At 30.9% G+C, this 25,756-nt stretch overlaps 3 protein-coding genes across 4 annotated transcripts; all 3 read right to left on the bottom strand.

Moving 5' to 3' along the window:
• Window positions 1-39: 39 nt before the first annotated feature.
• Window positions 40-4,028, bottom strand: LOC123713320. Its single transcript, XM_045666922.1, has 2 exons — window positions 4,023-4,028; window positions 40-918 (listed from the first exon to the last, which is right to left on the bottom strand). Exons 1-2 carry the CDS (start codon window positions 4,026-4,028, stop codon window positions 40-42), a joined length of 885 nt encoding a protein of 294 aa, XP_045522878.1.
• Window positions 4,029-7,581: 3,553 nt separating this feature from the next.
• LOC123713806 lies at window positions 7,582-9,947 on the bottom strand. The gene is made up of 2 exons (XM_045667669.1): window positions 9,774-9,947; window positions 7,582-9,374 (listed from the first exon to the last, which is right to left on the bottom strand). The coding sequence occupies exon 2, from the start codon at window positions 9,366-9,368 to the stop codon at window positions 7,707-7,709; it is 1,662 nt and encodes a 553-aa protein (XP_045523625.1). The 5' UTR covers window positions 9,369-9,374; window positions 9,774-9,947; the 3' UTR covers window positions 7,582-7,706.
• A 1,602-nt stretch (window positions 9,948-11,549) lies between these two features.
• Window positions 11,550-25,208, bottom strand: LOC123713539 (alpha-tocopherol transfer protein-like). Of its 2 annotated transcripts, XM_045667257.1 has the most exons (6): window positions 24,827-25,208; window positions 20,437-20,561; window positions 15,131-15,227; window positions 14,685-14,705; window positions 13,794-13,935; window positions 11,550-13,417 (listed from the first exon to the last, which is right to left on the bottom strand). In XM_045667257.1, exons 1-6 carry the CDS (start codon window positions 25,117-25,119, stop codon window positions 13,169-13,171), a joined length of 927 nt encoding a protein of 308 aa, XP_045523213.1. In that variant the 5' UTR covers window positions 25,120-25,208; the 3' UTR covers window positions 11,550-13,168. The 2 variants fall into 2 exon arrangements, with proteins under 2 accessions (XP_045523213.1, XP_045523214.1); XM_045667258.1 differs by lacking the exon at window positions 14,685-14,705.
• Between the last annotated feature and the right edge of the window lie 548 nt (window positions 25,209-25,756).

The raw sequence follows: 25,756 nt of genomic DNA, 5'->3' as shown, positions 1-25,756 counted from the left end.
AACAAATCGTTTGTCAATTTATATAATAACCAATGAAGGTCACATCATTGGTGGTCGGGATTCATCAGAGTCTTCAATAGTGGGCACGGCTAAATGTATAACGTTTGTATTATTCGGTATATCAGCACGGGATCGGCCTTCACAACAATTACTGAACGTTATTGTCGGCACATTTGTATCACAATCAATTTGAACTGCGGTCAAATTTTGCGATAAACAATCAACGCCCGAATCACCCTCCCCTGAATGAGACCGATTATTGGGGTTCGAGCTCATAATCGGATCGAGCCATTCCTTCCCGTCGCAGTGCTCTTTTATGTCAGTCACCGAAGATGGACCTTGCTCTTCACGATAAGTCGGGGATACCCCGTCCCCATTCACATGTAAGCCGAACAACTCAGCCAAGTTGACATTGAAAAGACTACGTGTCGTCGTCTGCTCCCCTTCACTTGGTTTTACCTCTTCTGTTATGATGCGATCTGTAATTGTTTCTATTTCTCTTTGTAGAATAGGATCGTCTTCATAAAACTCAGAGAGGTCCTGAAGATTTTCGAACCAATTACTCTCTAGTAAGCTCGCCGATGGATCTTTGTGATCGTTAAGATTGTTTTGGCGATATTTATCTATAAGAGGTTGCAGTGATTCCTCGTGTTGACGGAATAAAATCTGATAGGCTTGGCTTACAGCTCGAAGTGAATAAGAGGAGCGAGGCCGCGAGCAGAATGAGGTTGGAGTGTGTGTGGCATGCCTCTGCCACACGTGGCCGTGAGTTCGTGAGGCCGACCGCTTCCACAGTATTGCATTAGAATTAAGAATCCTTTCAAAGTCTGACACTTGCTCGGCTTCACTGATCTGCAGTAGCAACTTGTTTTCTGTCTCTTTCCCTCCGATGGTCTGGCACAGCCTCTTGTCTCTGACCTGTTTGGGATTAAAAGATCTATTATCGGATGTTACATTGTAGGTTTTGCGATTGGAGGTTGAATGGTTTATTTTAGAATCTTCGCCATATCTGACCGGTATAGACAAGTTCTGAATGGATACTGCGCATGGTTTTTTCTCGATAATCTTTCGTTTTTGCTCTTTAACAAGTACATTGCTTAGTTTTCTAGAGGTTTTAGGTATAATTGGTTTGTGGATAAATTGTTTTTGGGCGTAATGTAGGCGATTTGAATCGGCACTGCGTATATTTCGTTCATATTTTGAGCGGGGACGTTCGGATAGAGAGACGCTTTTCGCCCTTAAGGGAGCATCGAATTTTATTCTTGTGGTTTCTGCCAGTTTGACGTTTTCAATAATGCATTGAAACTACGGCTGTATCTCCTGGAAAGCTCGGAGTGACTGCCGGTAAATCATGCACGGTTTCTTTGAAAGTGAGCGTAAAAAGTAATTTATCGTGTAGCGTGCTGGGGTCGATCGATTGTCAGAGACGATATCGCTTGACTAAATAAAGATGAGCATAAAATTCGCCAGCGCATTTTTATTTGCGATTATATTTGCGATTATATTGCGATCATACCGATTTGTATACAATTTTTTTTTATTAATTTATTTGTATATTGCCCGATACGATATCTTTGTAGTACCTGCCACCCTGTATTGCCAGTGCAACAGTATACATTTTTTCTCAAGCTTGCAATTGGTATAGGGCAATTAAATATGCAGATTTTAGGTTATTAAAATGATTATCACCATCGCACAATAAAAAGTAGTAGTTAATAGAATGTATGTGTATGTGTCAGAAGATAATAGTTAATAAAAAGAACATTCATTGTTAAAAAATTAAAAAAAAACCACATCTTTCTCAGGCACACACTTGACCGTTTCAGTAACCCACTAGCCGTCAATCTGGGTTACTGCAGTCTATCACTTCCATATTTGGCAAAGAGCCAGCCACTATTAATTAAAACTTACTACATACACAATGTACAGAGGTAACCAATACGAGACGTTAGAAAAGTAAAAAGAGAGGACACTTATATAAAGTTGTTTTGAAAGAACACAATTACCTATAAGAATAAAATAAAATTATGTTATGATATAATTATATCTACTAAATCGCGTTTGATTTTGAGTTCTACGTTTTAATTATTTCTATACCACCCAGCTTTTTTTGTGGTAGTCAAAGTACAAGAGACTTGAATTCGATTTCGGACGAAACAATAAATTTTGAGTGAAAATGTCGCAGAAAAAACATTAACACTTAGTGACTAAAACTATAAAACGATCTAGGATTACGTTATGAAAAAAGACTGTAAACTTATTCTTTCAGATTTTTATGAGGCTGTATTGTTTTAGATTTGGTTATCACTTACTAATAAGACCAAACTAGATTAAATTTAATAAGTTAATATTATCTTAGTAAGAAGAAATTACGAATGTGTGATCATTTATGTTTAATTCAGCATCCAGAGTTTTTGTTGCAAATAGATTACGTACTGACGACAACTCTGCATTTGCGTCAGTATTATCTATTGCAATGTTTGTTTATTAACTGTACCTAATCTTCTTAAGCAAGTTGGTAAATATACGTCATTTTTCTTAACAATCAGCCACTTACTATAGAGAGTATTATGACTCTTATGTTCCTAAATATATTTTAAAAAATTACAAAATTCTTTCAAGGGGTAAGACCCTTGAAAGTAAAATTGTATGTCTGACTTTCGTAGGTGAAGAATGTATTGATTTCGATATACGGGAATCATAATTAGCAGAGTCTCGTTCATGAAGTATGAAGATCGAGGGTATGCGTATGTCTTTATAAGATTTATTTCATGTCATGTAATAGTTGCACCTCCTTACAATCGTGTTATAACAAAATACTTGGCAGTTAAAGAGAGTGGCCGAAAAATCCTTACGTTCTCGCCCTAGATTTTAGAACTGGCAGTAATGTACATTAAGAATCATATTTATACGTTCTTAAGTGCTGTTATAATTTAAGTTTAGGTATAAGACTCATCAATAATGGAGTGTTCGTTAATTAACCTTGCCAATTTAAGGGTCGTACATTAACGTCGCAATGACTGATACAATATACGACGCACCGAAATTAATTTCGAAATATTTTAGTTGGATTGGATATTTACTATTTTTAGCCGACGTAGAACTATTCCAATATATTGACTCAATGGAAAACTTAATAAAATATCTAAGACTAGACTATCTTAACTTCAACTGAGTAAGCATTGCCGCGACTTTCGTGAATTTCATTTGTTCATAAAATATTTTTGATGAGTAAAACGATTTTTTATCCCCCTTCGGTTTCTACTCCTGCACTCATTTAAACCAGCATGAATAAAATATACTACTTATAGAATATAAGTAGGTAACTCTGTAAAGCCGCGTTTGGTGTGATGTTTTTAAATCTAGAATAATCAAACCTAAAAGTCTATATCATTAACATATTTTTAGTAATAACACAAAATTATTCACATTCATCATAACCCAATTTCAATAAATGACCAAAAATTGCCAGAATACAAAACAATAATACAGCGTTTAAACAACAATTTATCAACGATACAACGCCGTGAATCGCTATTCTACAACAATTTTGGCGTTAATCGAAAAACAAGTGAATGAAACACATGCAATAGTCTTTGAGACGTAATTTTAGATACGATTAGACAAAGTAAAGCTACTAAATAAACAAAAGAGGTTAAAACACTCAAAATAATCGTTATTAGATCGCGTGCACTTACTCAAAGCACGTAAACGGGATTCCTTCTTAAATATAGATCATTATTTTCATTGCAAGGACCTTGAAACAAAGAGAACTGCGTTTACAAACTGCGCAGAATCAAAACTAAATATTTCACGTAAGTACTTTCAGGATATGGACTTACGTCACTCTCTAATAGTAAATGCTATCCTATTTCAAACGTGGAATAGTATACACTAGCGACATAAGTAAGATGTAGAGTTTAATAAGATGACATCGTACGGATTTACAGTATGACTATTTTCGAAATGCAAATAAATTGTAATAGCAAAGCTTTATGGGGAGAAAAGCTTATCTCACTCACTTCCATACTATCCATCAACTTAAGCCAATGAAAATTAAATAAATCGGTTGATCAGTTTTAATATGAAAGACATGCAAATTGATAAATTAATGCTTTTTATACATTATTAATTTTGATACAGAGTCGCGAACATTAACTTATATAATATACTAGATGACCCGGTGAACTTCGAATCATCGACATACATTTGTTTAAAAACATAATACAATTTTGTTAAAACGGACATCTATAAAACATACATTTCTGAAGGCATCTGACAGCCAAGTGACAACTTCTTATTTCTAAAAAGACAAAAGCCATTAAAAATTTCTTAGCCATAAACAGTTTTTATTGGAAAGTACAATTGTCGTGTTAAGTATTTTTATTTACTTATTATTTATATTTCCGTTTAAACATTCCTTGAACTTACACAAACATTTTAAGATCATAATTAGCCAAATGTGTCCAGCCATACTCGGGTTTTAGCGAAACAAACGAATAGCCATTCATTTTAATATAAATAGATATTGAAATCCCTACCACATGTTTTTTTTTAGTCAAAAACATTCTGATATGAATTTAAAAAAGGAAATAATATATTAGTTCAAATTCTGAAGGACAAAAAAATCTAAGTTTTTTGCTTTCTAAAGAAAGGAATATACTAATAAGCGACGATTTCGAGACACTTCCAAACGACGCTAATAAGCTTTGTACTAAAGCAGAAACTCTTCAACACTTTATATACGTCTGACCAACGTCGTGTAGCATACGCTCGTCTTTTACATAAGACCTAGTTATGATACACAATAACAAAAAATAACTCGAAAGACTCAGTAATGGAAGACCATTCCTCCTAATAAGAACTAGGAGTCATATTGTGATCACTGATTTAAAAAAAAATTGTATAAAGCAGCAATTGTAATATGTTATTATGATTTCGATAGTGTATATTTTTGTTACCAGACCTTGAAAGTGCTATCAGGAGCGGAAGTTATATTCTGCTGCGCCGGCGCCGGATCCAAAACGAATATCAATAAAACATTTTTAGATTTTTTGGCTCGTGACGCGAATTATCGCATTCTTTCGCTTATTATTTTTGAATATGATTATTTATTAACTTGACTTGCTGGAATGTTTTATACTAATAATATGCCTTGGAAAGATCGCCAAAATATTACAACACCAAAACAATCTTCTAAGGAATGCGACTTTAAAGATTATTAAGATAAGACCTTTTATTTAACTCAATTTGAAATTGTATCATTAAGTAAGTAAGTATTAAAAAATAGCTGATCCTGAAACGCATCTTAAAACTGTTTTTCCTGTTCTACTTTATTGTTATCACTTTATTCAGCTTGGAGCTAGACCACATCCAATATGTGCGAAAAACATATAGAATGAAAATACAATATAGAAACGCATCGTAAATTATTTATTACTCTAGTATTTTAGACATTTGAATGGTATTGAATTATATTATTTAATGTTTTTTCTACAACAGTTTGTAGTTTATTTTATTCATATTATATCATGCTATTAAAAATAAGTATGTTTAAAATAAGTCTATATTAATGTCTATACAGATATCTATTTCTATAAATAAGAAAAAATCTCATTAAATAATATCTCTAGTTATGTTCACGTAATTAATATTAATGTATAATATGTATGTTACTATACTATAGTAAAACTCTTATTAGTATGTTTTAATTTTTTATAATAAATACACTGAAATGAATTTTATTTTTTAACATGAAATACGCTTAGATATATACAGTCTATAACATTATTGCAGATACTGCAAATATAGATATTTTATTTCTTGATACTGAAAACAAGCCTATTTTTTGTAAACAACCATTCAACCTCCATTCTTTGTGATTTTCATTACATTTATTGAGAGCCCCGAAATTAACTAGTAATGAACTGACTGACTCTGCATTTTTTCGGTAAATCAATCGACTATACTAACCTACTTACCGATAATCGATGATATACACTAGAAGGCACTGTATTTCTGTATTAAAAGCACTGATTTTCTCTTATGGTGGCGGAAATCAATATTGAGGGATAGCGAGCGAATTCACTCCTCCGTGGCGTCGTCCATTCAATACTGGCTTGTGGAAGCATGCGTAATGGAACGTCTAACCAAGTATAGCGTAGAGCGCGGGAAAATAATGATATAAACACTGATGTTTATCATCATCATTTCGGATAATTTTTGTATAATATATAACTATTATAATCTCAAAGAACAATTATTAAGTTTTAAGCAATCAGTATTTTTGGTATATTTAACGATAGTTTTTAATGTAAGTAAACTAAATGAGTATATTCATAATTATAATGCCGGCTAATGAGCCTATTATATATAGGTAATATAATATGCTAATACACATTGATTCTAAGAGAATCGATAACGCTTCAGTCTGATTGTAATTTGGAATGAACTACGTTTTACAAAATGTAATTCTTCACATTATACTTTAATTATTGTAAAATGCTATCTTAGGAAACTTTATTGTTCCACAATAAAATTATAGGTGTAAGTTTAATATTTGTTGTACACTCACAAGATGTTGTACGTTATTTATTTAACTGCAAAATTGTAAACAAAAGATAGTAACTGATATTTATAAATACGAAAATAATCTTGTTTATGTTTTACGCCTTTTCTCGAACATTGAAATAACTAAAGTGAAAGTAAATTGATAAATAGAAAAAGGCGATACATATTTTAACTTTCGATAGCTAAATGAAAGGTAAAAAAAGCTATAAATTACCCATTTTATTCATTTAGAGATATTTTAATAGATTACTAGTATGAGGAGACTAACTACTACTGCTAGGAGTATTTAAAAACACATAAACCAACCTAAAGCCTGTGTTAGAAGTTAGTATATGATAAACAATACATAAGTTAGCCTTGACAGCAATTGCAGATCTTTATTGGATAATCATTGCACATGTTGCAGTCAATAGATTAATGGACACTTTAAAAATAGATATGACATATAATGACAAATGTTTCAGCAACAATATTTTATGCAATTTAAAAAAAATGGGTTCCTAAGATGCTTGTATAATAATAAACTACGCTGCGCAACGTTAAAAAGGTCACGAAAACTCTTCGCCACTAGATGTCACTAAACCGTAATTGGGGTTTTACAAAATCTAAACAGATTTTTGAGAAATTCGTGATGAAGACAGAAAAGGCAAAAAATAAATGTATACTTTATTAGTACATAAGTGTATAATCAATAAATTAATAACGCATACTTAATTATAATATTTGGGCAAGAGAACATTTCAAATTTTGACTTAGACATCGTTCAGTTCAAGAATCTTATAGTTACTAACTGTAAGTAAAATTACTGTAATAAAAACACTACAAATGAAAACAAGCTACTTTAGCTTTATAAACTGTCTTTGGAAATTAATCTTTTTGGTTCTGGCAAATTCATTAAACATTAAAAATAAATAATCGTAATTAATACAACTTATACAATACAAATTAAAATATAATGTTATACTCATTAATATTTTTAATTTTTTTGTATATCATAATTAGGTACTTAATTGTCACTATCAAAGTGAATCTAAACTTTTAACTATTTATCTATTAGTAACTAATTCTCAGTGCATATTGAAGAAATTATGGTATTTAAATAAATATGTTTCTGCTGTATAGATTTGAAAAACATGTTACATATTCTGTTGGATAAACTTTCGTTCATTGATACAGTTTTCTAACTCGTCATGATATCTATCGATTTTAGCGTCAAAACCCGGGCTTTGGACGTCACAGTCAAAACTATCGCCAGTTATAATTTTCTCTCTATTTAGTGTTGAGTCAAACCGCACTTTCTTACTTGGTGTGTTTGTTTTATTATGTGAATCATTACCAGTACACCTTTCTCTTAAGGGAGTTACATTTTCATTCAGGCGCGTATTCCGTATCGTTTTTATAGTTTCATAGTGTTCGTCTTCATTTTCACACAACTCTTCTATCTCAATATCATCTGAATTGTCAAGCTTTAAAGCGGGGTTTTCGATTCCTGAATCTATCTTATCCATTTTTTCTTTGGGAGGCTTACGAGGAACTTCATATGGATTGAGAGTGACATTTGGTTCTATCTTCTCCGGTTTAAAAGTCTTTTTCAATGTTTTGAATACCTTTTTAGACAATTTATTACTTGCCTTAAGTAGATGGTGTTTTAAATGCTTTTTACTGTCATTTGACTCAGATGAATTATTTGCTTGTGACATTTTGTTTAAATTCATAATATCTATTGAATTGAATTTGGATACATCATGGCCTAAAATTTTACTTTGTTTATTGTACTGTGAGTCAATTACCATTTCATCAATGTTTTCATAAATAGGACTTTCTGATCGGAATTCTACATTTTCATATTCATTGTTCTCTATGCCTAATGAGTGTTCATTATCATTGACGGTGGAAATTGTACTATTTGTGTCATTAATAAATAGTCTTCTTGGCTGTAAATTATTACCCGGCACTACAATATCCATTGGTCTGTTTAAAACTTCTTCATTGTATTCCATTTCAAGCACAGCTATATCATCCAAAAATGGGTTTTGTCCTGTACTATCAACTTTAATTTCTAGATTGGGATCAAGGAATGGGTTTGTATTTTTAATAGGAACAATCTTTTTCTTAGTAATAATGGTAATAGTTTTAATTTCCATTATATTGCTTTCATTTAAATCATCGTCTAAATACAATGATTGATTGGATGGTTGTGGTGAATCCAAAGCAAGTCTATCAATAAAACTGAGATTAAGATTACTTGAGTTATTTATAAAGACTTGATTTGTAACATTTGTTTGTATGTTAGTTGTTTTGTTAATAAGTGACAAATCATTATTTTCCAGTTCATTTGAAGATTTTTGTTCCATGAAAGAGATACCTGAGTCAATATCCGTGCTATCATTTATATGACAATTATCCATTGTAAGCATATCTCCACTCTGATTTCTAGGGGGTAGTGGAGGTATATTAGTCAGATTTGCATAAACAGTATCCTCATTTGTGATTACAGTTTTGATTGGAGTTTCATATGCTCTGACATTTTTGTGAACGTTCTGAAGTTCCCGCACTAAAAATTCATTAACTGCTGCTTTGCTAATGCCCAAGTCTAGAGCAGTATTTTCAAATGCCGCTATGTTGCAGCTGGTAGTTCTCTTTCGGCGTTTATTTGGTGTTACTTCCATAGCTGTATTACACATAGGATCTTCATTAGCAAGGAGATCTAACGCTGGGTTAAGATACACATTTGGTCCCGTTGTTACCTTTCGTTTAGCTGATCTCACTTCAAATTGGTTATTGTTAATGGGGTCCATTGTTTACTGAAAAAGTGAAATATTAATATTCATATAAATAAAAAAAAGTATATAGTCTACTGCAAAACACTAGAACTAATGCTACAGTTACACTAATAGTTATACTAATAGTGGCATGTAGCTAATATGCACGACTTCAGCTTCCTTAGAATGAATCTTTTATCCCTGTTACTATTTAGTATTTTCTATTGCTCGGATCAGATTTTAAATTGTGAAAACGTAAATAGTAACGTTTATGATATAAATAAAAAAATTAAGAGCAAGAAAATTACGAGAAACACAAATAAATATTTAAGTACACTAATAACACGCTACACTTGTATTACTATACAATAATTGTGATCGGTGTATGTAAATTCCATATTCTAATTTCATATGGCTTCAAACAATGCACAAAATACGAACCCATTAAAATATATACACTTCCTTCAAAGCCGCAATCACAGCAATAAGCATTTAGAACATTCCTTATAGAATATTTTCATACGTAATATATGGTATGAAATACAACTTTTAATTCATAATTTAATTGAAAATTAAACCTTGTTTTAATGTTTTAAACATTCCTTTGTTTCACCGGAAACGGCAGGTGCTCAGTGACGGTTATTTTTGACAGATACAGTGAACCATAGACTCTAAACCGTTTGTATTCGTCCCCGTCCCTAGAATAAAAATGAGTACGAACAAACTACAATGCTGCTTTCCACTAACCGCTCAACATGACAATAATTATATTTCATTATTAGTTATCATGCCGAATTAATTATCAAAATTTTGCAGCATTGTTTTATCAGTGTTAGCTTTTTAGGTATACGCAAATAATCTTTAATTCTATTTACAAAGGTTAAAAAATTTACTCGATTTTATCAGAGGCTAGATTGTCTACCTGTTACTTTGTTGTCTTCATTAATTATCTTATGCATGGCAGATATATTCAGTAAATTTTACAGTACTTTGTGAACAAAATGGGTAACATACTCACACTGAATATAATTGAATATTTGCTTAAATATCTATCTGTCATTTAAAGCTTTTTTTCTTTATAACAGTAGGAATCAGAAAAAACCATAACTACAATTACCAAAGAAAGTGTAGTCGCTGCTTCTGATCCCGAAAAATTTCTACGCCAAGATAAAAACGTCAACAAGAAAAGAAAATTAAATTCGATGATTTTAATCTTTGTCGCTGTCCGAAAGACGAAGGCACATAAAATATTTCGGAAGAAAAGAGGCACCGACTTTGGAGAAACTCTTAGAACTCTAAATGCAATATTAAACTGAATTAAATGAAACCAGACAAGTTGACAATACTGCGTATGGTGGTAGCGCATATGAAAGCATTGAGAGGTACTGGTAATACCTCAACAGATGGTACTTATAAGCCAGCGGTTTTGACTGATTAAGAAATGAAGCATTTAATCCTAGATAGCTTCCTCTTCGTCGTCAGTTGTGACAGGTCGTGTCATATATGTTAGCGATAGTGTTAGCACCTGTACTTAATTTTTCACTTAGGTATTCTTCATGTTTGTAGCGTTCTATGCTCAGAGTCCTAGCGAGAATCTTCATTTCTCGCGATAAGATTTTTTGCTTTCTAATGGCGTTTCGAGGAATTCTAGTTTTAATAGCATTATCACCCTTTGTAGTATTGCATCTGTTGAATGTACGATATACGGCTGATACCAAGCTTTTGAAGTATGACGGCTCCATACTCGCTTTGTGCAAGGCGATCACTGCAATCCTATTTTCTTTAACACCCCATTTCATATTGTAATTTGATAATGAACAGGAAAAAATATGTAAAATGGCAATATACAAAATTGAAAGAAGTTTATAAAATAATATATGTGTTTCAAACTCAAAATACTAAAAAATATGAAAAAAAGAAAAGTTTTTAAGTAACAGTATTTATGGCTAGACTAGTTCAGAGTTCGGCTAGGAAGAGATCTTGGTACATTACAATTACAAGAAAATGTATATAATGGTTACACTGTACCTGACCTGAATTAAGTAAACACAGTTTATAATTTTCCTGCATTGCGCTTGAGCCTAACACCATCAACATATTATTGAATATAATATTATTAAATATTTAATATATATGAAAAAGTATGTTGCCAACTAAGTGAATTTTAAGAGTAACGAGGGGAAACCATTATTACAGGGAATAGAACTAAAAAATGTGTGCAACAAAAAAAATAATGAAATTTTTATTTAAACTATTAAAAAGTACATAACATCACCTGGTTCCCAGTACATAATCAAACTAATAATTTACAAATATCAACAAACCCCCACCATACTTGACTTAATTATTAAACACAGTCACACTGACTACATAATACTTAAAAACATAATAGGCAAACTAGTCGGTACATGTCATGGATAGTATAAAAGATTACTACATTTTATATTCTCAATACAAGACAGCGCGGGTACTTATACAGCGTCGCTAATTTTTAAATTAATTAATTTAATAATTTAAAATTTCACATACTAATACAAATATTCTAGAAAATCTATGCTGAGCACACGGAATAGACACAAAAGCACGGTTGGTTTAGGTAGCAAATTAAGAGTGGTGCGGGATTGAAAAACATTAATCAATATATTAGCATGTGATATCAATTAGATAGCTCCGCAAATTGAATTAGTACAAACACCACTCTTATCTATACCGTACCATATAAAATAACTATTTCTATGCGGAGCGTGATCTTATTGACGAACGAAAAAAAAGGAACAGAGAACAACAAAAAATACAGTTAATGCCTGTAAATTGTAAGTACGACAAACAATGAGTTCAGGCGTCTAACTGAACATTTAATTTTACGCAGGAATATATCTAAGAATATCGTAACGCTAAGATTTAAGTCGTGACGTAGCGCTAAGTATGACTCAAAATCTTGTGGTAAGAATCAAATACTATTAAGTTTCAATTTAATTAGTTATTAATAAGGGCTGCATGTAAGTACAAGAGATAGTTTATAACATTTAATACCTAACAATGTTATCATGCATGGTCTAACGCGTTCTAATATTATGCTTGCATATTTAAAATATATTATATTAACAAAATTTATATATTACTCATATTTCAGAAATATTCATTTCGTTATATTTTCTGGTACATAAATATTTTATCACATTAATATCACTTTTATATTAAGGAATAAAATTCTAATGAATGAATTAGATAATTTTGAAAATATCGCTCTAAACATTACGATTAATAAAAATCTACAATCGAATGTATTTAATTCATCTTGTTTTTGAAATGTGTATTTTTAAAAATATACAAATCACAAACTATAATTGACATCAACGTTGTACGTTTGGAATATTTTTTTTTACATTTCTAAATATATATTCAATGACAATTTGGTCTACCATATTTTTTATTTACTGAAAGTTTTATCGTGAGCTAATATTAAAAATGCTGTATTCTAATTAAGCACAAGCTTGACGATAACATGAAAATTTAATCTTCTACCTTAGTACGACTTTATTATATACAGCGTGTGTACTTCCTAAATTCCATCTACATATGTATGACTTCAAAGGTATAGAAGAATTAATTGTAATTTGAAATTTAATTGACTGAGTATACCAGTCTCAGTATCTATTGAAGACTTTTCTGCGCCTGTCTTTATAATTGTTCAATGTGAGAAGATAAAAGCTAGGCAAGATTTGATTTGTTTTTTTTTTATTAAACAGTTCCCTAGGTAGTAAAATCCCTCAGCTCAACATAAGATTTACGGCAAAACTTAAACTTGACAGTTGACATTGAAAGATCGTTGAATACTAATCAATGTCGAGATTCTTAAATGCTCTCTCCATATGTTTTTCCCGCTTTTTGTCAGGAAGCGCATTAATTCGTTGTTGTTCTTCGGCTGCGAAATGTGGTTCTAATGCTTTAAGTTGTTGCATGCATTTTTTGTGTAACGTCTGCGTGTCTGGCAGAGTGCCCCCATGGTCTGGAGGCAATGACGATCTGGGAATGATAGTTTCATAGAAATTCTCGAAATCTTCCTCTTTGGCGTGGAACTTTATCTGGGGAGGATAATACATAACAAATTAAACTTCAACATTATTACCTACATCCTAACACTCAGTAGGGAAATAAAATTTGACATCCAGAAAGCCTATTATAGGTTATTTAATGAAGTATTGTTTCGCAAGTATCGTGACAGTATAGATGACAATATTCCCGACTTTTTTCTGATGCAATCGGTCAACTAACGACGAATATACCCAACATTCGTGTAGGTAATTAGTAAAATATAACATTATATTACAACAACAAAATAGTAAATTCCACAGAGCATGTTTCCTTTATCGACGCGCTCAAATAAAAAACAATGAATGTAAACAATACAATCAAACTACTAATATTAACTACGTTTAGCTAATTTTAAAAAATGCTTACCATATCAAAGAACTTTTTATCCAAAAAGGGTCGTATGAGCATCATCACTTTGTCGATAACCGGTTCCGTATTGAACACATGTATTGACTTCATACGAACTGGCATCGCTTCTTGTATATACTGAAAGAACTTGCGCAAGGGCCTGTAATTATAATCCTATTTTTATATTTCACACAATAAAAAATATTCCTCGTCCCTCGTTATTGCTGGGATAAAAAAGTAGACATTAATGAGTATGTACGTAAACAAAAACTATTTGGCTTATTCTTGTATACATATAATATAAAATAATCTGTTTTTTAGCTAATGCAAAAAATATCATTTTAAATTTAAAAATATGCAAGGCATATTTGACCTTAGAATGTATAATTTTGTGTATATTCAACTTTTAATTAAAAATATGCTTCTGACTGTTACTTTACGCATAAAATTATGTAACTTTTACATTTAATAAACTAAGTGAACGTGGAACCGTTATTTACGATATAAATTTTGTAATATTTAAGTTGTTTTTTGTAACTGGTTTTTACCCTATTTAACGTATGTAACTCTTTAAAGTTTTAATATATTTAAAAGTCTAAGTCAGCCTGTTAAATATACAAATATTACAGAGTGGCTTCATTAATAATTAGCGCCTAGTTTCATGTAGTGCTTGACTAGAAAAGAAAATTATATTATTATAACAACCATTCATAGCATGCAGAACATAAATATTTACATGCATAAATAAATTGAAAAGCTTTTGTCGTTGTCTATATTTTAATGGATGTGGAATTATTATGAAAAAAATTACTTTATTGGATTATATTACAAGCTGAAACATGTTGCTATTATAACGAACATCAACGAGCAAAATATAAATAAATTGAAGCTGGTGGTAATTATTATTACCTTTGTTTATCCTTTTGGAAGCTAAAACATAACTTTATCTTGTAGTTATTATTTTTAAGTACAAAACAATAATTAAAAGGTTTCGCGTTTGGTGAATTTATTAAGCTATACAAAAAAATGTGCATATTATATTATAATGCTTGTTTTTTTTATTTAAATTTAGATATACAAATAGTCTAGTAATAATGGCAGGCTGGCAAATGCGGCCAAGTTTCGATTTCTTCATAAGAGATGGTGATAGTACGTTACTCAAAGCACTGTTATTTTTCTTATGTTGCAATTGTCTGTCATTTTAAAGGCCAATAACGTTGATGTTTCACAAACATTTAGACATCACTCATAAAAATTGTATGTCGCTAGATGGCGTTGTTTGTAATATTAAAGCATAAAATACTTATATATTTTATCACCCGTATGTCAACGACGTCAAAAAAAATTCTACTTACAATAATCCAACACGTGTTATGTGTCCAAGTTTGACTCCACGCATATCAAAAACGAATATATGTCCCGGTTGTGGGCCTCGTTTGTATAAACAGGCATCTGAAATTTTAATTTATATTTAGCCGTATAATAATACTGCTTGCATTAACATTTTTATTTTGTATCATTATCATATTGGATTGTAATGCAAAACTAGATTTTTATTGATGAAACGGGCTCTAAATATTTATACGTTAAATTAATATTAACTATGAACGAACGAACTACGAACTAAATTGGAATATTGGCGTGAGCAACGAGGGTTAACCCCCTTAGTTTTGGCATTTTTGTACTCATTGTTTATGTATAATGTTAAAGCAATAATAATAGAAACAAGATCCAAGTGGAAATTGTTCAAAAATTCATACTACATATTATAGAAAATAACAGATTTGCGTGCCAAGGTTTTGACTTCATCAACGGAGAAACGGTAAATAAAAAAGTATGAATATAAAAGATCACATAAAACCCATATAATTTATATTTTGTTTATTTATTTAAATTTCCTTGCAAAATTCAGCACAACTTATAATAATTTAATAATAATTAGGCCAACAGGCGACAAGCGATCCATTCCAGGAAACCTTTCAGTCAAAGTTTGGCCGGCTGTCGCATGTTGTGTATGTTCGATATCAGCGATAATAGAGGCTGATTCACACATATCAGTGAAGCTACAGTTGCGACACAGTACCAGCACAGTGCGAAATATTCTTTAATACATTCTCTATGAGCGCATCTCCACTTATCAGTGTCAGTGACGACAGAGTGCTCTCAGTGTCAGATCCGTAGGCAACGATATTTTGTTTCGGATCACTGACGCCGCCCTATAGAAAACAAAATGGAGGATGAAAATAGGGTTTTTACTCAAGCTCCGTAAACTGAGTACTGACATGTGTGAATTGAATGACTGACGCAATACTGTATCACTGATGCTGAACTCAGCGGACACGTTGACGGAACTGTCGCTTCACTGATATATGTGAATCGGCCTTTAGAATACTACACCTAATAGCGAATGAATTCATGAAATCAGTCTAGTAATTTTTCAGTTTATTTATTGCAAAATATCCGTGTGGTTAAAATAATCCGGAGTAACGGGGCCAGAACTTCTCTATGACCTGTGCCATTGCCAATTGTTAAACAAGCCTGGACGGGACACAGACATACGACTTCTTCCCTTTGAATTATATATGTAATTCCAATTGCCGTATAATTGAATTTTCCATACAATTGTGTGAATTGAAAAGTCACTTTAAAGGGATATTAGGAGCGATAAAGACAATTTAAATTTACGTTAGTAGATACTGCATCTAGAACTCAAAGCCTCTAAATTCAAGAAACTGGTTATTCTCAAAATAAAAACTCAAATTTAAAATAATAATTGTATGATATAAAATGTATGTATTTCTAGCTACTTGGGCTTATATATCTTACTCGATATTTATAGTCTATATGGCTTCAGCGTTAATATAAAATAAAATAAATCAATGGCGCTACAACCTTTATAAGACCTATAAATTTATGGGCCTCAGATTTCTGTATCTGTTTCATGATCATTTGTTAATCGAATAGGCAAGTAGTTGATCAGCCTTCTGTGCCTGACGCATGCCGTCGACTTTTTGGGTCTGAGGCAAGCCGGTTTCCTCACGATGTTTTCCGTCACCGTTCGAGCTAATGTTCAATGCGCACATAGAAAGAAAATCGATTGGTGCACTGTTTGGGATCGAACCAACAACCTCAGGGATGAGAGTCGCACGCTGAAGCCACTAGGCCAGCCCTGCTCTAGGCATTAATATACTAATAAATAATATACGTTATCCACATGAAACCATACCGATAAAACTGTTTAAGGAATTACTTATATTTTTTTAAAATAAATTAACCGATGATTAATGATAAAATTAACATGCATGTCACGGGTTCAAATACGAACTGTATTACATATAGAATATATTTGAAAGCATACATATCGTTATAGTAGGTATTATATATATTTTATTACCTATATGATTTAAATTTTGGTAACGATTTTGTTTAATGGCAAATATTTTTTTAATCGTGTTAAAATAAAAATAGGTAATCTCTAATTGTATGCAGGATATAAAAATATTTATCAAGTGTCTGTGTGAATTAATTTTTAGAAGCTTTGTGTTAATATACGCATCGCGCTTAAACTATTAAAGCGATTTAAAGTTGTACTATTTATATAAGAGACGGTCAGGATTTTTAATAGTGTAAATTCATCGATACTTAATAATTTTTATATCAGTAATTGATTTTTAACCGATTCCAGTTATTGTTCTTCAAGTTATTTCATATTAGTAAATGTAATACGCAAACACATTTTAGTATAAATTCTACATAAAAGGTTTCTCATCCTCAGAAGGCCGTATGTATACAGTAAATTATCAAGTTGTCCGTGCAACTAGTTAGCCTTGCTAATCGATCAACTCACTGAGCAGTAAAAATTAAAATAAAACTGTGTAAAACTTGTCTATGGTTTGCAAAAGCGTTTAATTTTAATGTATAATTCCCTTATGATACGCCCAATTCGAATTGCAAAAATATGACATAATTAGCTAATTTCTATAGAAATTAAATTTCAGGCCTAGCGTAACAGAAACCCTTGGTGTGTTTAATTTTCGAGAATAGTTTTGAAAATGTGTCCTTTATCACCCGATGTTGAACCACGAAAATTTGTCATTTTGTCAGCAGTGTCATTTTGGTGGTTCATAACCAGAAAACTAATTCTTTTGTTTCAGAACAACAAATGAAGAATGCAAAAAGTCACGGAAATTACGATTTTTGTTTGTTTCTTTATAATCTTGACAATAACTCTTATAATGTTAGAAGTAAGAATAGTTATGTTTTAGTTATGATAAGACCGTTTAAAATTTATAAACCTGTCGGTAACTAAATTATATTATTTTTATGTTTAAAAATTAATCGGCATATACAACTAATACAGTTTTAAACAAACAAGCGACTTGCTATCTAAACTAAAAATTAAAAAAATATTGTTAGTTCTTGTCAACTTTGTCAAGTTAAGAGTAGGTGTAATTAATAAAATAAAAACGTGTCTGGTTACATAATTGTTCTTTACAGAATTTTCCTACATTTATAGATACACAATTGTATGAATGTGTTTGGTTTGAAAGGTCAAATCCGGATTGAAATTGAGTTTCTATGCAAGACGTCTTGTTTGAATCGATACTTTGTGAGAGCCAAGGTAAGTGATAACATAATATTGTATTATCAACCGTTCTGCTGTTATGTTGGTATATAATTATTATTTCTCTGCGAAACTGTTTTAGGTAACAACAAATATTCTATCTTGATATTTAATTTCGTCCTTTTGTTTCTATTAAAGTGATGTATTTGTTTGTTACCTTAATAAATAATAATCTTAATCTTATTCAAACTCAAAGTCAAAATAACTTTATTCGTATCGGTAACCAAATACACTTATGAACGTCAACAGAAAAGATGTTAAATTGATTCTAAATTTACATTTACCAGTTCGCAAGTCAAGGGCGTAGAGCGGGCAATTCGTGTGCCTTTCCCAAAATCGTAATTCGAATACCTGTTTTAAGTTAAGTTAATTAAGTTAATAATAAACTTGATAAAGGTATATCATGTTTACATTAGTTTATAAATTTTAACAAATAGAAGCCTATTCAAAACTGAATAAAAATATACAAATTAAAACTTGGCATATCATACATAATGTTTAACTATAAAACTTTATAAATTACTAGCTGACCCGGCAAACGTCGTTTTGCCATGTATATTATTTCCAGGAAACATTTTTTTACTTCAATAAAAATAACCTATCTACTATAATAAAAATAGGGGTTGATTGCAGAGGGGTGACAATTAAGGGTTGTATGTATATATGTATTCTGTATCATAAAAAGATAAAAACAAAAAAAAATGTCTAAAAAATAAAAAATAAATTTTGGGGTGGACACCCCTTATCACTTAGGGGTTTGAAAGATAGATAGTAACGGATTCTCAGACTTACTGAATATGCATAAAAATTAAGAAGCATCGGTCCAGCCAGTTCGAAGGAGTATGGGAACGAACATTGTGACAGGAGAATTTTATATAGAGATAATAAAAGTTCGTTACTTAATGCTCGATGCCAACTTACCGGGTATTATTATTAAATATCGTAATATTGAAATCCGATTTTTATGATTGATTTTATTTGAAATGAAACACTTTTGAGCAGTTGAATTAAAAATACATAATATCTAATATACATAATATAATTTGTTTAATTTAATTACCACTTTAGAATTTTAATATGATATTTTATAACCTATAAAGGTTATTCAGGTAATTAACATTAAGACACGAAGACGAAATCTGTTATATTGTATTGTGTAACCATATTTTATGTCCACGATAGCCTTGCTTAAATTGATTGGTATAGATAGTTCGTTTTTACGCCAAAGCAAATACCTGCTTTAAAGCTCTAGTTTCTCTCTGTTGTCTATTAGAAAAGTGACGAAGAGTCTTTGCAAAAAGCCGATCTTAGTAGATTTTCCTATTGAGGAGTCGTAATCCTTTGATTATTTAAGTTTGTTAAATAATAAGTTGTTAAAAAATCCGACTCACCATTTACATTTGTATATATTAAGATATAATTAGTGTATCTAAGTTCCGGGAACCCGTTATGTATAATAACATTTTTTTTACCATCAAGAAACCAGATTAACTAGTCTCTATCAATGACATGATCTTAATACAATACCAAGTTGCAAGCGGTATGTTAATATACTAAGAGCTGGTAGGTTGAAAACACTTTGTAATAAATGATAAGTTGTTAATACATTGAAACAAAATAAAATAATACATTACGCATTCCTCAATTATACTAATTCGATATTAATGAAGTATTTTCAAGAAACCTATCTATATAAGGTTTGATTGATTAAATTACTGGTTTTGTTAGTCACATAAACATTCTACGCTAATTATTGAGGCATTATTATCATACGTTTTTCCGAAAGAATAACTTTTTTTGCAACTATTTTTGGCTCTAATACAATGGTGATGCCAAAGTGGAAGATAACTTTTTAGTAACCGCCAACAATCAGAGGTAAGTGACAAGTCATCAAATCGCGGTACGTAGAGTGCGTTATCGGTGGTGGCCTAAAATGACTTCGGACTGGGATCTGGGGCGCCCTTGGATTCTCGCGCTCGAAGAAGGCCACAAGCAAAAAATATAAATATCAATATGTGAAAGTATAAAGTTCCATACCAACAGTCATGAAGAGCATTTTTGCTGCTGACTCGAAGATGTATTTGGAGGGTTCAGTGAGGTGAAGTCTGTGGTAGATGAGATCGTAACCCTTACACGACTTGCCCGGAAGCACGGAGTACTCTCTGAAATCATTTATATCTTATTATTTTTCGATGAAACCTTCGCGACTCAGCCGCTTTAGGAGTGTGTTATGGACTACAGTTTGCAAGATACGCAAACATGGTCAACCTTGCCAATAACGAGAATATTTGATGACATGACTACGGCACTTGTTTTCTAGTAGATAGTACTTCATGCGAAAAATGCACGAAAGTGAAACACTAATTTTGTAGGTAAAATAATAATTTTAAACTTATATAAAACTTTACAACTTATATAAGACTCTACGTCTAAAGAACGAAGTGTATTCAATTACTTAAACCTAGGCGGTCGATCTTCAAGCATAAACTTCGAAAAGCTGCATTAACAGCAAACTTAATACGTGAACGAACGAACTATATATCTATAGTGGAGGAACTAGTTCGTACCTTAGCAGACTGTACCAGTGCCACCATAGTAAAACTAGATTTGCGATAGTCATAAAAATACCGAAGCCTTTGTAGCTACTGAAGCTCTTACAAAGTAAGCTAGTAGTTTGTCGACATTGAAAACTAAGTATCAGTTTATTGAGTATCAAGTATCACATCAGTTTTAAGATTTTAAATACTTAAATAAGTGTATTTTACTATTGTGTTTTAATAATTTATGTATAAGGATAACCTTATAAACACTTATTATGAGATACCTAAGTAAAAATATTGCGGCTCCTTGTGTATGAGACAATGTATCAATGGCTATTGTATACTGAACAATCGTATTATGGACACTTCATTTAGCTGATTTTGGAGCCTCTGTTCTTGTAATGTACAAAAAACGTAACGAAATAAATTATTATCATTGTTCTTATGAATATTCTAAGATTTTTATTACGCATTTAACGTAACTGTTACATTAGGTATTCTTGAAACTCGATGTCGTACAACCAGTTTGCAGAGATCTCTGGTTTATAAATTAATTACTGTTAATTTGAAGTAGGAAGTTGAACTTGAAGGTCCCAGGGGTATAGAGCTTAATTTTATATGAATTTAACCAACCATAATAATTAAACTATCTTGCGCCTCATTAAAATTCTAATAGGTACAGTAATTTACAAAACAAAATTGTGAGACTTTTTGGTAAGAATTTATCTGTGTAAAATATACAAAGGGTAAAATTATAGGTATGTATATTAAGGTCGATTTCTAACGAAACACCTCTTCTGTAAACAGAAGAGCCTTAGGATGCGTCTAGTCGGAGCGAACTTATTTCATTCAATTTGTTAAACCCGAGAGAATGGTAAAATGAAATTAGGACAATTGTACAATGACTTTGAAATTTACAAACTACGAGTATGGTCGCAACTTGCATGTACCGGTCGTAATTCCTAAAAGTGACTCCTCAGAGGCTTGTGCGGTATATAACAATTAGGCTGTGGCCTTGGCAGAATGCGGCAGTGCGGGATGAACTCAAGATGTCATTGCGTGTATGTATTTCACACGAAGCGGCATCCCTCATACCCTCGTACCCATGACGGTGCGGGCCTGCGCAAAGGTAGTCTACCTCATAAAGACAGACGTATGAACAGTCCCAGTACATAATGTATCTTTTAATAGGTATTAAGTATCGGTCGTAAAACTGAATTAAAAAGGTTAATTTGCTAGGAAGTCTTGGAAGGTCAATGTCAATACTTTATATAATACTGGACTATGCAAATTATTTAATATTTTATTATTATTACCGATTGCACTTAATTTTTCGATAAATAATGATTTATCGAAAAATTTCATCGATAATTTATCTTTTATGCTTTTGAGGACAAATTAAATATGGTTTTTATAACCAAATTTAAATCGAACTAGTCAGGGAGATGGGTGTTAGGATTTTATATAGCAATGTAAGATCAGCAAATTATAGCATACCATTACACACAAACAAACTGTTGATTTTATTCAAATTACTCTTTATGTGTATAGTAATTATGGAATGAAAATATTCTGTCCGTGGGTCTTCGATTCTGGAATGCGGAGGGCATTGATCTTGCTAACCTTAATTAGACGTGATCCTATTTAAAGTATTTATAAAACGTAGGTAGATAATATTAAAAACTTTTATTTTGCCTGTATTTATTGTTGGGATATTAATTTTGCCCCGCACCAGGGCGACTTTTGTTTTGTCTGGGGTAACTTAACAAAAAACTTTTGCCTCTGGGACGTTGACAGCTCATGACCTAAATCCAAATAAAAATATAGTGGATGCCCTTTGGGATCTTTATGCTTCTTAAGCTAGCTTAACACGAACATAAAGTGACCAAAGGAACGATCAACACAGGCGAATATAATTATTAGAAATAACGCAAAAACTAAAAAAAATATGACTATGAACACGTAATATTTTTAAAGATAATCGTTGTAATTTACTGACCAGTTACATTAAAGCAATACATTATGTTTTTGCAATTCCTATCTGTTTTTACATAATTTAAACAAAAAACTATAAGCTGCTTTAAACAATAAAAAGTTATTTTTTGTTTACTTTGTAAGCTTATTTAAATATTTTAGATTTCTAATAAAATTTATATGAAATATGTTATATAAACAAATATTGCTTATTTACAGCCTGCATTCGAACATAAAATAAGCCTAACTTTTATCGTTTAATAACTGTAGTCATTGAAGAACCTCTACTAGGTCTATATTATACAAAACTGTTAATTATATATGACGATGCATGATAGTAACTGAATGGAATAGCGCAAATAATTTAGGTAATACTGGGCCGACAGATACACAAAGTTTCAATCAATAGATTATGAATTTACGAAGGATGAGAGGACAGCAAAATACATAAAGGTTTTGATAAATAAATATTATAATTGACATATATCAATATACAACAATATACAACGTATTTTGTCGCTCCCTAAGTGGTCACTACCACTCTAAAGAATGGAAGAAGTAATGATGATTAATCCATCTCATTTACGTAAAAATATAATTTGCAGGTAAATATTTAACCTATACGTTTTATTAGACACAAAACAGTTGTGCAACCTTGAAGTTAGATTTTGTGTCATTATTTAATCTATGCAAATATATGGTCTTGTAACAAGATATAGAAACATAACTTGTTCAAAAATAAAAAAATAATATGAATATGACTCTTTAAACCTGAAATCGATATGACAATATCATAAGAAGCCCTTTGTGAATTGGACTACCACGCATCTGCTCGTCTACGCCATAATCTATGCTTGTTATTTAAATTATGGTATATATAAATGGCATCAAGATTTATGAAGCAAAATTATACGTTAAATTGTAAACACTATCTTTAGCACTCACTTAGCTTTAAAGTCGGTTAAAATATAAATAAAAATATTTAGCACCGAACTCAAACATCGTGAAACAATGGCAAAGGTCTAAATAATTATTTAATTATAGTTTATTTTTTTATCAATTAAACGCGAGTATATCGCGTCAACTCAAACATTAATACAGTATTAACTCAAATTTAAAGATTATACAGCTATTCTCATGTTAAGGTTTAGTTATGTTATACAAACTTCAATTAAAGTTATCTTTTTAATGGATGTTATACAAATATAAAAGTTATATATTCCAGATGGGCATTGGTTCTAAATAAAAGAAATAGGTTTAAATTATCTATTGAATAAGGAAGCTAATCCAAAACTAAGTTAAATGTTTTATTGTATCCAAATATCAATAATTCAAATTTGTATTTTGTGAAAGAAAAATACCTACCTAGGTATACCTTTTATATTAGGTGCACTAGTGGATATAATATCAGGATGAAATCTTGGGTTTTGAATAGAATCACCAAAAATTTGAGATAAAATATATTAATTATATTTAATATAAATTATTTTTGAATTTCAATTATTTTGAATTTTGAAATTGATTAATTTGACAAATGTTTAATGTGTTATCTATATATTATTTAACTTATTATTACAATTATTCCCTTATTAATCACTGATATTTACTACTATCTTTATAAATTGATATTACAGTTCTCAGGTGAATAAGATAATTTTGGTGTGATTCAAAAATCTTTATCAGTTGGATTTTATAATCAACGTTTTTCATGCTTTACTGAGTGATTTTAGTGTGTTATAGAGCCTTTATATCTTTCTTCCTTAGCTTAGATGAAAATTTTATAATCTTATATAGCCCCTCAAGGCTCTTTCAGCTACCAATTCTTTACGTTGAGGAGATTAATAAACATGTTAAAAAAATATATAAACCTATTAATTTAAATAAGCCCATTTAAATATAAAATTAATACTTACAAGGCCTCGATGCACGTTTTCATATCATCCAGCGAAAGTATTCGATTATCAAACAGCTCAGGCGTATTCTTTCTAAGATTATAATATCTTTCTATACAGATTTTCGTCTTTTCAACATCACCATAACATGCATTATAGAATAACAGTAATTGTTTATTAGTTAAATCTTTTGGTATGTATTTCGATTTATCTAAAGTTTGAGTCCAATCTTTTAACGTATCTATGTGATCTTGCGAAAAAATATCCATTGCTGCGGTAGTGGCCTCGTAATCGAATTCCAGTTCTAAACTCATTTTAGTTTTTATTTATGAAATTATATTATTAATCGTAATTTTCACTGTTAATTTTCTATGAAATCAATACACAACCAACTACTACGAACTAAATTTGACAACTGCGCGATAGTCGATAATTGATATTAGCCGCGGTCTGTGCTGTGTGGTCTGTGAAGCATAGATAATGGATGTGCAGAGTGAAGTCAAACTTTGTTATTCAAATCTAACTTTAACGAATTTTGTAATATTGTTATTTTTACAGGCTTAATCATTACTAAAATTATTTAGATAGAATAGTGATAATGACAGACAAGGAAGTATAATGCCAACAAAGATTATTTATATGTTGACGTATCGTCAAATTTAGGCGGAATAAAAAGGCAATTAACAAATATCCATTTTTGGGATAACAACGGTTTTTAAATAATCCGCTAAAAAGGCGATTAACGGACTAAACATTTTACGAATAATAACTATGTACCACAATTTCCATGTATGAATACTATTTAGACAGCTAGAAAAATTTAAGACATTTTGTGGTTATCAAAATGATTAAAAAATACAGGAAATAAAACAAAATATTTTAAATTAAATATTTATTTGTTTAACAGTTAACAATATTACTAAACCGTTATTTACAAAATGTTAATTTATA

Source organism: Pieris brassicae, chromosome 8, assembly GCF_905147105.1.
Source record: "Pieris brassicae chromosome 8, ilPieBrab1.1, whole genome shotgun sequence".
NCBI lineage: Eukaryota > Metazoa > Arthropoda > Insecta > Lepidoptera > Pieridae > Pieris > Pieris brassicae.
The sequence above is the reverse complement of the archived record's forward strand: the minus strand, read 5'-3'. Positions and strand labels throughout refer to the sequence as shown.